The 16813-nt window shown below is 38.4% G+C and overlaps 1 protein-coding gene across 5 annotated transcripts in view; it reads left to right on the forward strand.

The window, feature by feature from the left end:
* Positions 1-16813, forward strand: part of micu1 (mitochondrial calcium uptake 1) — a 41870-nt gene that overhangs the window by 17747 nt on the left and 7310 nt on the right. The window contains exons 6-11 of one of the 5 annotated variants that reach the window (XM_030156861.1): positions 571-582; positions 8180-8185; positions 8769-8883; positions 11181-11263; positions 11996-12196; positions 15317-15454. In XM_030156861.1, the coding sequence (XP_030012721.1) occupies positions 571-582; positions 8180-8185; positions 8769-8883; positions 11181-11263; positions 11996-12196; positions 15317-15454 (555 nt within the window). Of the gene's footprint in view, positions 1-570; positions 583-6835; positions 6869-8179; positions 8186-8768; positions 8884-11180; positions 11264-11995; positions 12197-15316; positions 15455-16813 lie in introns of all 5 variants that reach the window. The other 4 variants (XM_030156862.1, XM_030156860.1, XM_030156863.1 and 1 more) reach the window with 4 other exon arrangements.

A 16813-nucleotide genomic window follows, 5' to 3' on the forward strand; every position in this document is an offset into this window, starting at 1 on the left:
TAAAGCCTCTCACGACATGCCCCTCCACACCCACTACCGCTGACTCTGAAGGCTCAGTTTGTGTGGAAGGCAAACATTTCCAGCCCTATATGGTTGTGTAACAAATGTTTTTCATATTGACTTCCCCTGTTTGTTTAGCTTTTTTATTTTCCTGTCCTGGGAACACAGTTATTTCAGGCAAACTTTAAATGGGATTGCTTGTGTTTGCTCAACCAGTTTCATTTCACCTCCCTCCCTTGTTAATTCCCTCCATATATGTGTGTTTACTCCTCCTACCCTAATCATATATGCTTTCAGCAGCTGTAATGTTATGTTGATGTGACCTGATGTTGCCATTGTTAACTGTGTTTTATTCTCACATGCTTTTTTCAGCCACCCTCTCTCATTCGCATAATAAGTAATCCCTACATTTTCTCTTTCTTCCCTTCCTCGTGAATAACCGTCGTCCCCGACTGCCCATGTCTCCCAAAACCCCACTTTTTCCCTGTGTCCTCCCAAACCATTCCACTCCTCCCACGTCCCCCCCCCTCCCCATCATCTTCTTCCTGTTCTGCCCCTCCCTCTCTGCAGGACTTCTGGCAGGTATGGGGTGTGTGCCGAGCAGCATGTATGCACCTGAATGAAAAAAACTGCACCTTGTAGTCACTACTCCCTCTCCTCTAGTGTTCTTTTCCTCCTATTTCTCTTATGTATATTTTCTGTCTTTCTTTCTCTTACTCTCAGTCCTCCTTACTAATGTGGAGGGTCTAGCTACTCACTGTTATTAGTCCAGGGGAACAGCTAAGTAAGTAGTTTCTGTGTTTAGCATATCTCAGCTTCAGCAAGTTTTAAACTAGAGTCATGGCCTTAGTTACATCTCAGACCACCATGGATAGGACAGCTGCCAAATGCTGCCTCAAAGTTTATGTATTGTAACTATAAATCAATGGACAGGTAATAAAATGTTACATTTACATGTGGCCTTTAACTCAAAGGGTATACATGCTGTAGGTGTACATACCACAAAGGGAAAGCAATATGAGAAAGAAACAGAATAACAAACAGTTCATGTTGAAGTAATTGGAAAGTTGTTTTGCCAGTGGATGTTAAACTAAATTGTCTAGCAGAACATAGAACACATTTCCTGTTAAATAGGTATTGGGTCTTGTTCCACAAATAAAAAATATGTGTTTTGTATGTGTAGTATGTGGCCATGGTATGAACAGATGATACACTTTGAGGTGTCTCAGTATGGAAAATAACAGATTCACTGGCAGAACTGCATCTTGATGTGCTGCTCTATGATTCTGCCTTTCTGATATTTTCATATACGCTAAAGACACTAAGGCACTTACGTAAATGTGTTTGGATTTGTTCACTTTGGCGCTTTGTTACACCCTTGGCTCAGTGGAAGTGGCATTCAGCGTAAAACTTGCCTCATAGTTTCTTGTAGCAAAATATTTGTTTCAGCAGAGACCTGGGGCATGCCTTTGTTTTATTATTTACAATCTATTTATGTAGGTAAGAAAGAGCAGATAAATGAGCCTTGACCTATAGGCTTTATCTATTAGTGATTAGGCCTTTGAGCAGGTTTGAATGCCTGTGTCAGTCAGGATGAAGTGAGATAAGCCAAGTGTAGCAAAGGGCAGGACAGAACCTGTTAAATGTACACTTATGGGGAGAGTCACAAACTGAACTCTTCATTATGCATGTCTAAAATATGCAGACTCATTCTCTTTTATTGGACATTATGATCCCATGTGCCCTTTGTATAGCTTGGTGGAGACAGCTGCTTGCCATGCCTTCCCTGCTAAATTATTGAAAATGAAGATTTAATACTTTGCCTCCATGGTGATTATTAAACACTACTGCAGCACTGCTACATAATTTACAGACTAGTCGATGACTCAAAATAAACTTCTCCCACACCTCTACCTTTTGAACTACAATGCTAAGTCTTGCAAAGCTGAGATGCAAAGCAGCAAAAGTGAGCCATTTATAAGCGACTTGCATTGGTCAATGCCAAATTCTCGCAGTGCTGTTCCCCTGTTCTCCCTCTCTGTCTTGCCTTATGAATACTCTTAAACCTTTTCCTTGTCATCCTTTCATCTCTACTGAGAAATATCAGCTCCAGCTTTCCACATGCTTTGGCACCTTTGCTGTACTCCCAGCATGCACTGCTCTATTGCCTGTGTCTCACAGAGAAAGTAGCTGGTGGGGGCCCCCCCTTTCTGTGCATGGTGGCATCACAGGGTGGTTTTTGACCTAGGAAAGTGCCCGTTAGCTGAAGTCAAGGCTGTATTGATGTGCTTGATAGCCTCACAAATCCATCGTCTGGATTGTCCAGATGTCAGTGCTGCATGATCTCTGTAGAGCATGGTTTAGTGAAATTGAAGGCAGGACTTATATGACAATCTATACCTCAAAAATGTATCTACGCTGTTCCTACACGTTGCAGCATTCGTTGGTCTGTATAGCCACAGTGTTTGCCATGGATGGAGTGTAGAGGAAGCCCCACTGGACACAAGCTTCTTGTCAACTTTTATAACGTTCACCCTTTCTGGTTTCACAGGAAGCTCTGCACGGCCGCTGTTTGGACCATCACTGCTCTATTCTGCATCTTTTTACTTTTTCTTAAATTCTCACGTTTGCCTGCCCTCTCTTTATGTCAGTATTTATGAAAGCTCACATACAGTCAACCCTTCTCTCTTTTTTTCTCTCATTCTTCTTTCTTCTAATTGAGTAGAGGTTGGGTTGCCTGTGCACTTGGTCTGCACTTGGTCAGCTAATTCAGTTCCCCTTCCCTCTTGTGGGACAGCTGCTATTCCTCAGTGGCCAAAACTTGTTTATTGAGCCTTCCACATCAGGGTCCATTATTCTGAATGTGCTCCCAGAATAATTATAGTTATTAACGGTACACCTGCTCTGCAGTTACCCCTGGGACTAGAGGTAGAGAGCTGATACATTACTGTACTCTCCACCCACACATGCACCCCCACACCTACAGAATGTGCTTGTTGGTCTCATCATATCCAAGGAAAAATGTGCACTCTGGGGCTAGGATATTAAAAATATAGGGATTTTTGTGATTTGAAAATGTTTGAGGAGCAATAATCATTGTAAGGTGATTTGTAGAACTTTTTTAGGAGAGTATATTGGCATAAAAAACAATTACTTTTTTTTTTAAATAATAAGAGTTGTTTTACTGTGAACAACTGAGTTTAATACAGGTGAGTGCTGTAACTACTGGAGGGAAATTAGTTACATCCAATGATTCACTCACTGAAGGTACTATTGACAGTATTTTTTTTTATCATTCTTAAGTAGTTGAAATAATGCCATCCAACTGCTTCTCCTTTTATTTTTCCAACCAAATTTTGCTGTTTGGTATTTTCAGTAATCACACATAAGCATATCACAGTAACAATTCTGAGAGAAAATATTGTCCAGCACTAATTTGCTATTGTGCTGTCTGGAGTCAGCCATGTTTTGATGTTATAAATGTATGGCGGTCATAGCCAGAATCATGGTCTCAGAATCATAAAATATGTCATTTTTCTTTAGGTCTGGATGGACAGTGTCCTTGTGTGTGGCAGCACGGGTCAAGAGAACCTAAACACAGTGAGAGCTTACAGGCATCCTTCAGAAATGTCACCCTCAGACCTGACTTTGCTTTAGCCTCAAGCAGGTCATTCTCAATTTCCTTTTTCATAAAAGTCACTTCTTCAATTGTACCTGCAAAAGTGACAGTAACCCTAGAGCTACCCCATCAGACAAAGGGGCACAAAGGACATAGAAGTACTGATTCATTTTTAATGCATTTATGTCACTACCTTCCTCCTCCTCTCTCTCACTCACCTGGTACTGTCCGTCTGTCACGTTGTACACATTTCTCTTTATTTTAATCAGTATATCCCCACTGGTGTAGTGCTCCAGTACGCAGAGTTCTCTCAAGACTCACCTGTACAAAAGATGAGAGGCCGCTCGGGGACAGACATCACTCAGGCACACACACTCTCAACACACAAATGCACAGACAAAGGGAGTGGGGGCAGACGTTCTCGCTTTGCAGCTTGAGCTGTTCATCTTCAATGGCAGGTCTCAGCCTAGACCTATAAATTCATTCCTTTGCTCTGGTGTTCAGAGGATACTGCACAAATAACAGGATACGAGACTTTGACACCTTGTCAACTTCACTGTGTCTTAAATGTGAGCATTAATGTTTAAAAGCCTGAACAGAAATAACATGTACATATACAGTACTGTAGCTCAAACCTCTTGTACTTATCACCATGTCTCCTCTCCTGTTAAAGGGGGGTGTCAGCAGCTGCAGTGTTGGACAGGGTCACAGATCTAATCGATAACAAACTGCTGCAGCCTGTGGCAGTGGCATTAAAGGGGGCCAAGTCTGTGCTACCATCACCCTTTAAACTAAATTTTTAGTCTGAGAGAAGAACTCTGTGTACAGTGTTTATAGCAAATAATGCTCTAGAAGACAAGATGCATATTTCTAGTGCCAAAAAATACATGTGAGGGGATTGTGGAAGTTTTAGAATATGAATGTTTTAGTATAGTATAGTGCAGAATAGTACAGTTTATACATTTTGTCTTTAGAAGCAGTGTGTCTTGTTTCCTTTTGTGATGACAAAGAACATTACAGAAATGCATGTGCTCCCATCACCACAGCTGTGCCACAGCTAATTGAACTCATCAGAAAAACAATCCTGAATGTGTTATTTTAAGTAAGTAATGTTATTTGTTTTATAGTGTATAATCGTTTGAAAGCTTAAAACAACACACAGATGGAAGTAGGATATTAAAGCTTTTATAATCGACAGAAATGCTAAATAAAAGTGGCAGAACATATTGCTAGTATCAGATTTTTATTAATATTTTGCAATTAGTAATCTCCCAAAACTTAAAAGCCTTCTAGATTTTTATAATTTTGCTTTCAGTGATGTGCTTCTAATTAATTTCCAAATTGAACAGTTTTAATGTGTGCCGTAAGCCAGCCCTGACTTGTATTAGCCTGATTTTGTAGACGCTTTGAGCTTGGACTGGCACAAATTTGTTCAAGGCTCCTGAAGGTGAATTCCATAGAGAAAGACTTGAGAGATTAGCCCCAGCCAAACCCTTAACCCCATCCATGTGTACATATGACAACCCTGCATACAGAGTGACTGCCCAACGCTGTCCAGCCAGCAGCTCTGTCAGCACTGTGTTTCTGCCTCACTTCACAGAATAGTTGGCTTGTTCATTCTGTCATGTAAGCATGGTGTAGCTGACACATGCAGAAATGAATGAACATATGAACAGGCCTGAGGCTGACTTTTAATAAGAAATGTTCATACATAGACAGATGACAGTGATCCATAGATACGCATGTCGACAGAGGAGGTGTTAGCTGATAATTGACTTAAATGCAGCACCAATTAAGTTTTAAAATCAGTGCTTTAGGAGATTCTTTGAAGAGCGTTAAATACCACATTGGCTGTAGTAGAAGCCCTTTGAGGGATTGCCACAGTGCTTGAAAGGAAAAATGTCTTAATTTGGTGAATAAAGATTGATGAGACACAGAATAAGCAAAATCGTTCAGTGTTGTGTAAGGATGGGGTTTGATTTCATTGACATCAGTGCTATTATCAATTCTGCTTATCATTGATTCTTTACTGATTCCCTAATTGATTCTTCATCCATCTCCTGCATCGAAGGACAGACATGCTTTTCATTTGGGACTGAATGTCAGAAATATGATATCCCTTGAATCTGAGCCTCTCCTTGGTAGAAAGATATTTCAGTAAAATTCTCAGGTTTCTACCTTCAATTGAAACGGTAATTTTACAGATATAGTGGCTAGCACCATCATCTGTCTTTGTGAAATTGAATCACTTTTACTTTTTCTTCTCCATCACGACTTCTGGTTGCAAATTTTCAGTTATTAGTCAGGTTTCCAACCAAATATATTGCACATTTCAACCAAATTTTTAGCAAAAAGAAATGCACAAGTTTGCATGATTTCATCCACTTCTGTTATGAGCATATTCAGAGTAGATTCAACATCATCAGCATAATTGTATAAAACTGTGCCTATAGTTCACACTATGACATACTATTTTATCTATTTTATTTTAATTTTATTTATTACTATTTATTTTATACTATTTTATTTTATTTATTTTGCTATTTTATTTTATTATTTATTTTATTGTGGAGCTGCCAGACATAGAGATCCTTGTTCCATGTTTTCAGCCATAAAATAGATTGGTGTCTGTCTGAAAAACATGGAACTGATGAGCTCAGATACATATGATAGAATAATTTGGAGCTGCTTCCCAACTTGACCCAGTTCTTTATTACTATTTTTACTCTTCAGTGGGAACCCATTATCAGAAACTAATTTTTTTTTACCATTATCTATTGTATTTACTAGTTGTATCTTTGAGTTCAGTTGTTTAGTTGGTCTTGATGTAAAAATCATCGTGATAATTTGCATTTCCAGCAAGTTATCTAATGAAGTATTTTAACATCTGTAGAGATCTGTAATTGACAGGTTCAAGGAGCAAATCATGAATGTACCTGCTTCAATTCCTAGTCTGAATTATTTTTATTGCATTGTTGTTTTCTTTCAGAGATTCATTATTCTTCCTTCCTCCCATTAGCTTAGCTTTACAAGTACTGTCCCTTTGAGAAAACAGGCTAGTAATGTCACTTTGAGCTTGCAAATCAAAATACCACTGTACCAGAATACAGCCTGGCACAATTCTTAGCGTGAATCATGTAGATTTTTAGTTTTGTTGTAGTAATAACTGTCTCATTGTTTGTTTGTTTGTTTTGTTTTTTTTTTTCTAACTTCGAGAATGAAGAACGTTGCCTTTTACATTTCGTGGAGGTACGGTAAGATAGTATATTGACAAAGTGTGAGAGAGCAAGAGTGAAAGCTCAGCAGTGAGAGTTTGTGGTTGTAGGGTTCCTAAAAGAAGAAACTCTGTTCTTTCACTTCTTTCTTTTCATTCCTTAAGGCTATACTTATTAATTCCACTATGCGGCCTGAGTTTCTTTTCATATTATTAAGTCATTCTGTGGGGCTGTTTTTGTCCTTGACTTGGGACACTGTAAAGAGTGAGTTATTATGCCTAATGTGCTCTGTGCCTCTGTTCTGGTCATTATAATGAGGCCCAGTGTGTTCATGTCGGTGTGTGGGCATCTGTGTAGGTATGAGTATTGGTGTGTACCCATTTAAATACACACTTTACGTGTCTTTTCATGTTTTGTGAACTGACATGGCTCACTGAGGGTCCCCATAGCTGTCTCCCTGTGTCAGTCTTCCAATTCAGGCTAATACCAACCTCTTTTCACTCATGACTCTTTTTTTTCTTCTTTATCCCTTTCTAAACAAGCATACCAGTCTCTCTCTAATATTTTTTTTTTGCCACTTTTAACACAGAAGTCTTCTATTCTTGAGACACCACAACTTGATATTTTGTTCTCTCCCTCTTTTTTCTCTACCAGTAGCACTACTCCAAAAATAACTTTGTCTCTCACACATCCCCCTCTTTATTCCACTCCCTTCTCCTACTGTAAGTGTAAATGTCATCAATAATAAATGTTACAGTAGAATCCACTATTTTCTATATTTGTAGCATTTTAGTGTCAACATGGATCCATATTTGCATAGTGATAAATTTTGTACAAATTGTTAGGTGCATAAAATTGTCATTTAATGTATCCCATGAGAAGGGAGTCGGTTTTTGGGGAAGAGCTGGAAAGAATTCTGTCACTTTAAATTAGGGAGATGCCGCTGGATTTTAGCATTCACATGTTTTTTTGCCAGTTGAGCGCGGTCATAAACTTCAGTTTGCTATTATGAAGACAATTACAGCAGCAAACACGATGCCCTAGTTACAGTACTTTGAAAAGGCAGAAACTAGAAATGATTGGTATGGCACAGCCTTATCAGTTTGAGTTTTTATCGGCTTGACTGACCAAAAAACATCATTGAATCCCTAATTTTAGTGGTGTCTCCCTATAGTTTTGTTTTGATGAAATTTTTTCTTGAGTGTGGGTGTGAGCTGTGTGTCACAAAATGAATGCACTTGTGTGTCTTTGTCATTTAAGGCCCTGCTAAAGGCAGCAGAGGCCATGCTTTTCTCTAACAGTTGTTTGTCCTCCTTCCTCTTCCTCTGAAATGGACCTCTTACAGACGGAGGTAACTTCACATGGGCTCAGTGTGGCCCAGCCCCCCACCCAAAGGCATGCTCTATCCATCTGTCTACTCTGTTTAATGGAGTGTCCTTCTACTGGGGCGCTGTCTCCTTGTCTCTATTACTGACTGTATAGTGTGCATGTAATTAAGTCACTATTTCATGCAATGCTGTGAATATACACATGCTAACAGAAAATCGTCAGTTAACTGTGTTTGTGTGTGTGGAAGAAAAACTGAAGTGACTCTGTTTCGATGATGTTTGCATTTCAGATATGGTTAATCAATAGTGTGTGTGTTTGTGCTACAGTCTCTCGTGATGTTTCCCTCTCTTTATGTCAGTGTCACGCTGTGAGTACAACCTTTAGTGGGTAATAGATTGAAAAGAACTGACCACAACTGTTCGTCACTACTACCCTCACCTGTATGGCTTCATGTGTATGCAGCACTTGCATGATGGTTACTGTGCTTGAATGTCTGGACTGTAAACACTCATTATATATGATGTGACTGTGTTAGTGTGAGAGTACAGTGTGTGTACGTTATGTAAGATGTATTGTTTTCCTTTTTTTCGGGCCTTGATGAGCAGAAAATAGCGCAGGAGAGAGAGAAGTTTGCAGATGAGGACAGCATATTTTACACACTGGGAGAATGTGGCCTTATCTCCTTCTCCGACTACATCTTCCTCACCACTGTGCTGTCCAGTAAGTACATTGTTGAACTGTGCACTTTACCCCTGCGACCCAGACTACATTCACACAAAAACAACATATTTACGTTTTGCATCCACACTAATGTGCCATTTTATGTCCCTGTTTATTTTGGACACACTAGTTTTATTGTAATGTGGACAGAAAGATATTTTAGGAAATGATAATGCAGATATTCACATTCAGTACTTGATTGTGTCTTATTAGTAACTATGTATCCATACTCTGATTTATGGCACCCCTGTCATGTGACCCTTTCCTGAAGAAAAAAAAAACATTAGCCCTCATTAACAACTATTAGTTTAACATAGATAACTGTCCTTGTCTCAGCTAGAAGCTGTTGTGGAGTTAAATTATGCATTTTATGTTACCACTACTGACTATGCAAAGTATACAAGCTGTTTTTTAAACAACTTGCAATAATTCCTGTGTGTTGTGTCATTATCAGTATCAATATCATTTAGTGATTTTGTTGTATTGTGTCTGACTGTTTGTTGAAAGACGCCCGTAAACAAAGAGAGCTATCATTAATTTAAAGGGGTCATATTTTGCTAAACCCACTTTTATTAGTCTTTGGTACATTCATTTGTATATTTGGGGACCCTAATAGTTTAAAAAGTTTGAATTTGAACCCTCCAGGCGCTGCAAAGTTATCCTTTTTTTTTGTTTGAGCAATGTAACAGTACATACAAAGAAGTGGAATACAGTGCATACATTATACATTTCCCCCCATGCCCAAACCAACCCCAAGGCCCTCCGAGAAGGGGCAACAGCAGGAAAAAGAACATTATAACAAAGTCTCTGTGCCGTAGAAAATGAATCAAGTACAAACAGTAACAAATCTGTGATATACAAAATTAACAACTGAGCCAACAGAAAATAGAGAGAGAACAAAAAAATAAAAAAATAAATAACCAAATCGAATGGATTTCTACAACCCGTTTTAATTCCCACTTAATCTATTGCGTCTATAACTAGTTACGTCACAACATTTGCACAAGGTCAAGACTTCCGACGAACATTTGTCAGAGTGCAGAGAAACAGGACAGAGCAGCATGGTCAACAAGCTGGAGCGGGTGGGGTGTGAAGTGGCTCATTTGCATTTAACGGGCCAGTGCTCAAAACAACCTTTCTGGTGTCATTACTCAGAAATAGGATTGAAGATGGATCTGTGGAGTTGAATTAATGAAGAATTCAGACCCAAGCATAGCATTTACAGTTTATGTAGACCACAGGGAAATGTATTAAAATGTGTAATTCTATTTAAAAAGCAAAATATGTCCCAATGTGGCATCAGGTCTTTTGAACCAATCTACTGCATTCCAACACATATAGGATGAAAACTCAAGTGAAGTTTTCCTTTAAAATATTAATAGCTGTGTTACAAAGCCAAACCAGGCCATGTTACTGCCGGTCTGTCCAATTATTTCCATTACTATTGCTAATCTGTGTGCATCAACACACAGCCACTTTAAAGCTATTTTTTTCCTCACGGAATCAGCCTGTATTAATGAATCTAGGGTTGGAGGACGATTCAGGGAATGGATGCCATATGAATGCTTCTTTCCTTAATGTGTCAGAGTTTAAGTAATGAAAATATACATCCAACTCTTTCCTCTCCCATGGCTAGTAAACTTTTATCCCCAGCTTAGCGCTACCATTTATTATAATCCGTTCATATGGAGAAAGTCTCTGGGGAGTTTCTCAAGGACGAATCATTTTTAAGCAGACAGGGCAGGATGTTTTATGCTTGGGTTCAATCCATTTAATATGGCCACAAAAATAGTACAAAAGAGACATATTTTACTTAATGGATGAAGACATTAGTTCCAACTGCAAAGTGGTACAAGTGAGATCGAATATTAAAAATCTCCCCATAAGAAATTAAATCAGAAGAATACAAGACGATGTATAAAGCCAAGTGTATTGTGACAGTATTTTTTTCTTTGGTTGTAAAGGTTCTGTTCTTAAGTTGCTACTCACAAAAAATATGTGCATTAAATTATACAAACTGCAGAAACAAATGCAAATGTCAGTGAAATGTTGTGCAGGCTTTGTCCTAGCAGTTCTCCTGTTGGTTGATCGATTAGCGATTTTTGTTTATTCTGATGGCTATTGGCCAAAAAAAGAGCATGAAGACTGAAGATGCTGCACTTTTAGCCAGTATTGAACTCTTAAGGTGTTTTCTGACTTAATCCAGTGACATGTTGTTTTCATACTGTGTTATATTGATTTCAGAATGTGTTTTTGTGTGTGTTTGTGTGTGTGTGTCACTGTCTCATTGTGTCCAGCTCCCCAGAGAAACTTTGAGATTGCTTTCAAGATGTTTGACCTGAACGGCGATGGAGAGGTGGACCTGGAGGAGTTTGAGCAGGTTAGACCGAAAAAACAAGAAGTACAAGGACAAAGCTCGAGAAAAAAACAAATCTACTACCCTTAAATCTCATCATTTTGGTTTTTATGATAGACAGGTGTCTCAAAGCATAATTGTTGCATAATTGTCATGCATTTTTTGCACTCCAAAAAATCAGCAGTCATTAACAATATTTTTTAATCTCATTATTATTTTATATCCTACTTCAGATATGTTCATACTGATTATTGCTTGTTTATTGTTGTCTACAATAAAGTTATCCCAAAGTCTTCACATCTAAGTTACCCTTCCCTCTTTGGATCTTATTGCTTAGATCTTTATCAGTAATCCATCAGAAGCTGCTATACATCCATAAAACTGTTATTTCCCTTCAACTTGGCACTGAGCCTCTCCCTTGGCAAATCCCTAAATTGTATATTATTGAATTACAGTCAAGGATTTTCATGAATCTGCATTTTCTAGCTAAGTTTGTCCAGCAACTTGGATCGTCTTATGTCCAAGATGCAGTTTTTAGGTGGCAGCACTAATAGAAACTGACCACAATCTTTACAAATCCTGTGTGTAAAACTGTACTGATCTCTTTAGGTCGTACTGTACATGACCAGAACTTAGGCATTCTCAGACAATTACATAAGCAGTGCATGTACAGTATGTCCCAGCTGTTATTTTACATTGTATAATGATGCTTAAACTTGTTCACCTACTTGATTCGGGGACTCCTGTACACTGCAGGTTCAGAGCATTATTCGGTCCCAGACAAGTATGGGAATGCGACATCGTGATCGCTCCACCACAGGAAACACCCTGAAAACTGCCGGCTGTAGCTCTGCTCTCACCACCTACTTCTTTGGAGAGGACCTTAAAGGGAAACTCACCATTGGCGCCTTCCTGGAGTTTCAAAGGAAGCTGCAGCATGATGTGCTTAAGCTGGAGGTAATGGAAAAGGAAAGCCAGAATTTAGTATGGAACATATTCAGTCTATAGGGTTCATTGTATGTCAACCTATGCAGATGTTTAATCACAACCCCAATTAACGTACAAGATTAACCCATAAAGACCCAGTGCTACTTTTATGACAGTTCCAAAATACATTTTTCTCTCTATTTAACCTTTCTAACATGATTTATCACCATTTGTTATAATATTATCATCTATATTTTGCTTTTTTTTTGTGAAAATTATGTATTTTCCTGTATTAACTGATCATGTAGATGTTTAAAAAAGCTCAGATTAAAGTTGAGGGTTATTATATCAAAAACAGAGAAAAGTGATGAAAAAGTGACTTCTTCAGTAAATAAGATACCAGTATCTCAACATAAACAACGTGTGTTCATCCACTGTCATTGATCCAACTCCATGGGTTTTACTGATGAATCAATGTTGTAGAAGATGATGGTGTTTCCACGTTCACTACGGAGCCCCTGAACGTCCAAATGGGTCATATCTGATGACCATGAAAAGATGACAAACTGCATTTTACACCAATTATTTGCATGGATTGATCGGATTAGTGGATCAACAGGGATTAGACATTTTAGATCAGTAGATGGTTTTGTTCAATGGTGGATGTTTGGGTCTTTATGGGTTAAGGTAATATTATTTATTTATAAGTACTTCCATATATATTTTATTTCAATTCTTTGTGAGCATGATTCCAATCAAACCAATGAAAAAATTTATTGTAGGTCAAAAATAAAATGAAGAGTAACTCCTGATTACTTTTCGATGTAGATATTTAATCATAGATATTTTATGTTAGTTTGAAGGATAATTATAACATTAAACATTTAAACCACTTTATTTACTTTGTATGAATGTAAAAAAAAAACTCAATTCAGGGGTAGATTGTGATGCAGACATGGACCAGTGAATATTCACACATACTTTTCAGGCATGGTAGAAGGATTTATTTTGTTATTTTGTAATGCACACACGTTTATGTAGTGAGGTGGCTCACACTGATACCATTAATGAACATATGCAGGTGTTTATTTTGTAGACTAGATTACAGATTGTTTTTTTAGATGTTGTCTTTCATCTCCAATAAACTGTTCAAATTTTCCAAAGTGCTTGCATCAAATGATTAAAATGCAGGTGTGTGTTGTCATAAAAAAATTTAAGTTGCAATACCTTGGAGATGCATTAGGAATTGTTTAATTGAATCAAATAATAAGGCCAGTGAAGAGTCACACCTCTATTGTTTACTGTAAATGACCTTCCCTTGCCCTCTTCCACTCCACATTGTTGTAATCCCTTGTGTACAGACTTCATTTATAGCTATCTTGTAATGTTAAATTGTCAGTCTTTCTATCTCAGACGAAGTAGATGTTATGATTCCTGTTCAGTCAGTCCTTGAGAAAAAGCACAAGTAATCCCCAAAAACCCTTGTGGTGCCAGGGGAGAGATAAGAAGTTATGACAGGTTAGTGTTTCGCACTTTCCAAAGGAAAACAACCGCTGAGGATGACAGATACATTGTGTGCATTGTCTGTCTGCACCGCTCACTGTCACTCACTCAAAGCTGTGTGACACGAGCTGCCCCAGTCCCCGCTCTCTGCAGTAAGAGCAACAGATCAGTGTTTTTGAGCATATTTTTACTCTGTTAATTAGCATGTGTGGTGCCCAAGTGATACACAGAGTGATAATGGTCGCTGTCATCTTAACCTCCAAGAATAGACTAGACTGTGAGCATCTGCCACAGAGAAAGCACTCTGTCAGGTTGTAATGATACCACAATGCGGAGAGTGAAATCACAAAGCCACAGACAAGGCTGGCCCTGTTCTAACATGAGTAATCCTATTCCTTTATAGGTCTCTCACTCTGTCCTGCCCTCTCTTCTTGCTCTTTAATTGCAGAGGCTGCAGCTCACCTGGGGCCATATTTCACCAACTCTAGACTTTTTTTGCCAAGTGTCAAACTTCTCACCTCACATATTGTATCTTAGTCTCCATTTTGTAACTCATAATACCTAGTAAAGTTAGGATTGCAATCTTGTTTTCAGAATGTAATATATAGAGAGTGTAGAGAGAGACACAGTAGAACACTCTTTCCATACATATAGAAATGTCAGAGAACTACAGCCTACAATGGTACGAGTATTGGAGCGATATGAGATTTTCACAGCACAATAAATGTTGCAGAAAATAGCATGGTATCATGGGATTATATTATACAGTATCACACACTTGCTATTGTTATTATCAGTCACAGTTACCCTTAAAGTAGCAAACACAGCAGTGATTTTTTTTTTTTTCTGGTTGAGCAAACAATTAAATTTGAAACCATTTTTTTAATTTCAAGAAAAGTTTTTTCTAAAATTGTGACAAGCATGTTTTTCATTAGAAAATTAATGTTAAATTAAGAGTGTTATTTTATTTTCAGAGTGAGACCACTTCTCACCTCTCAATCTATGAATATTAAGCCTATCTAGAAGCACAGAAAATTATCAATAGCATGAGTTTGTGTTGCTTGTAATAAGCACAATACACTTACATTTCACCATTTTTTCTAGTTGTAAGATAATGTTTTTGGCTAAAAGACAATAAAAACAAATAGGTCAGGGCAGTTTTTTGGCAAAGCTGATGTGCAGGAGAACTTCACTGTCCAGACCATGTGACTTTACCTTAGAAATGTTCCTCCTTGCTGCTTGACAGGTCAAGTCACTTTAAATATTCACTCCAGGATTATTTTGGCTCAGTTATGAGCTGTATCTCAAAAGCACAACAAATTAACATTTTGAGAGGTTGGTAAATCCAGATTGAAAGGAGAGAGTGAGCTGTATTGCTGTCAAACAGCCTTGGATATAAATCGACTGGATTGACCTGACACAGCCAAGGCCCGCTGCTGTTAAGCCACGCTTCAGTGGAACATTGTAAAAAAACATGCACATACAGATTTTATGTCACCAATGCCAGCTCCAAGCATGATTCAACTTGAAGCCTGACACCAGTATTTACTGTTTCCCATCTTCCCATGCCCTCCCTTCCTATTAATTTGTTTGTCCCTCTGCATAGCACTCACCCTTCATGAGTGTCTCTCTCTCCGTCTTCTACAGTTTGAGAGAAATGATCCTGTGGATGGAAGAATCGCTGAGCGACAGTTTGGGGGCATGCTGCTCGCCTATAGTGGCGTCCAGTCTCGTAAACTCAAGCTGATGCAGAAGGGTTTGAAGAAGATGTTTAAGGATGCACAGGTAAACATATGTGTGAGACTTTTTTTCATGTGAGATAAGTGATTGGTGTCCAGTGGTTATATATGATGCTGTGTGTTGTGGTGTGTGTGTTTTAAGTAATAAGGAAGAACATGCAACAGACACTTGAGAGGAGAGGAGATTGTTCTTGGATGTTGTGTTTGTAAGATGCAATGAGAGGTAATACATCACAGAGAGAGGATAACACACATGAATGACACCCACTCTCTCTTGTGGTGAATATATATAGAGCATCCAGTGCTCAGCAGATTGGCTTAACACCTGGGACGTGTTACCTTACCTGTGTGTAAGGCCTTTCTGCATTGCTGCATCTTGATCCACTCTGTCAATGTTGCTGCTGCATAGCTGTTGCTGCCAGAACCTACTTTTTAGTTAGCTGTCCTTTGATAATGGTTACCAGTGTCATTTAATTTCATAATAAATGTGTTTCCTATTTAAGTTAGAGAGAAAGAGGCGGATGTGTTTGATTCTAAAAGAAATACTACACCTTTTTTATATTTGTGACTTATGCAGATATAGCCTAGACACTAAAATTATAACTAAAATAATTTTACTTACAGTACAGTGTTACTAGATTGGTGTCAATAACCCTATCAACAGATATTTTCACTGTCCATTTAACTCACAAGTGAAAAATAACTTTGATGTAAAAACCGTAGACGACACACTACAACACCAAAGCTAGAGCTGTGCCTCTTATGCAAGCTGTGCTGTTCTAATCATTAAACATGACACCAAAATAAAACAAATCAAGCGGTTCTTTGACCTTCACACAGCAGAGGTTGGCAGTGTGTTGCAGATGTAAGTTAGAAAACTATCTCCCTTTGATTTCTCCTTCTGTTTAATTTCTCTGCGGTGCACTGCCTCTGTCTTTTAGCTCATGTTTGTTCAGGCTTGTCCTCTTCGTTTGCTCTATCAATCAAAAACTGCCTAATTAGGTAATTTTGTCAAACAAAATATCAGCATGACTTTGCAAGGCCTGTGATAAAAACAACTTTTTGACCCATCCATCGTTTCTCCAAACACTGTAACATTGCTGGTCAAAGTCAAATGGCTCCATAGGGAAAGACCAGAAGGGGAAAAATGTAGAAATATTTTAAATGCTAAGGGCTCAAAACTAAACTCAGAATATGCATATCCTTTTCCAAGTCTTTTCCTGTCTCTTATGTTTTGCATCAGCTTTGGTTTCATGTTGGTTCTGCTGAACTGTAACAAGCCCTATCAGTCATTTCACTAAAGGAGCACTCATGCATACTGTATCCCCAGAGGTATCGTCCCACTTCATTTTAGGATAGGAAGCATCAAATAGTGGTGTGTTGGTATATTTTAAAGTACAACATA

The sequence above is a fragment of the Sphaeramia orbicularis genome, chromosome 15, assembly GCF_902148855.1.
Source record: "Sphaeramia orbicularis chromosome 15, fSphaOr1.1, whole genome shotgun sequence".
NCBI classification, from domain to species: domain Eukaryota; kingdom Metazoa; phylum Chordata; class Actinopteri; order Kurtiformes; family Apogonidae; genus Sphaeramia; species Sphaeramia orbicularis.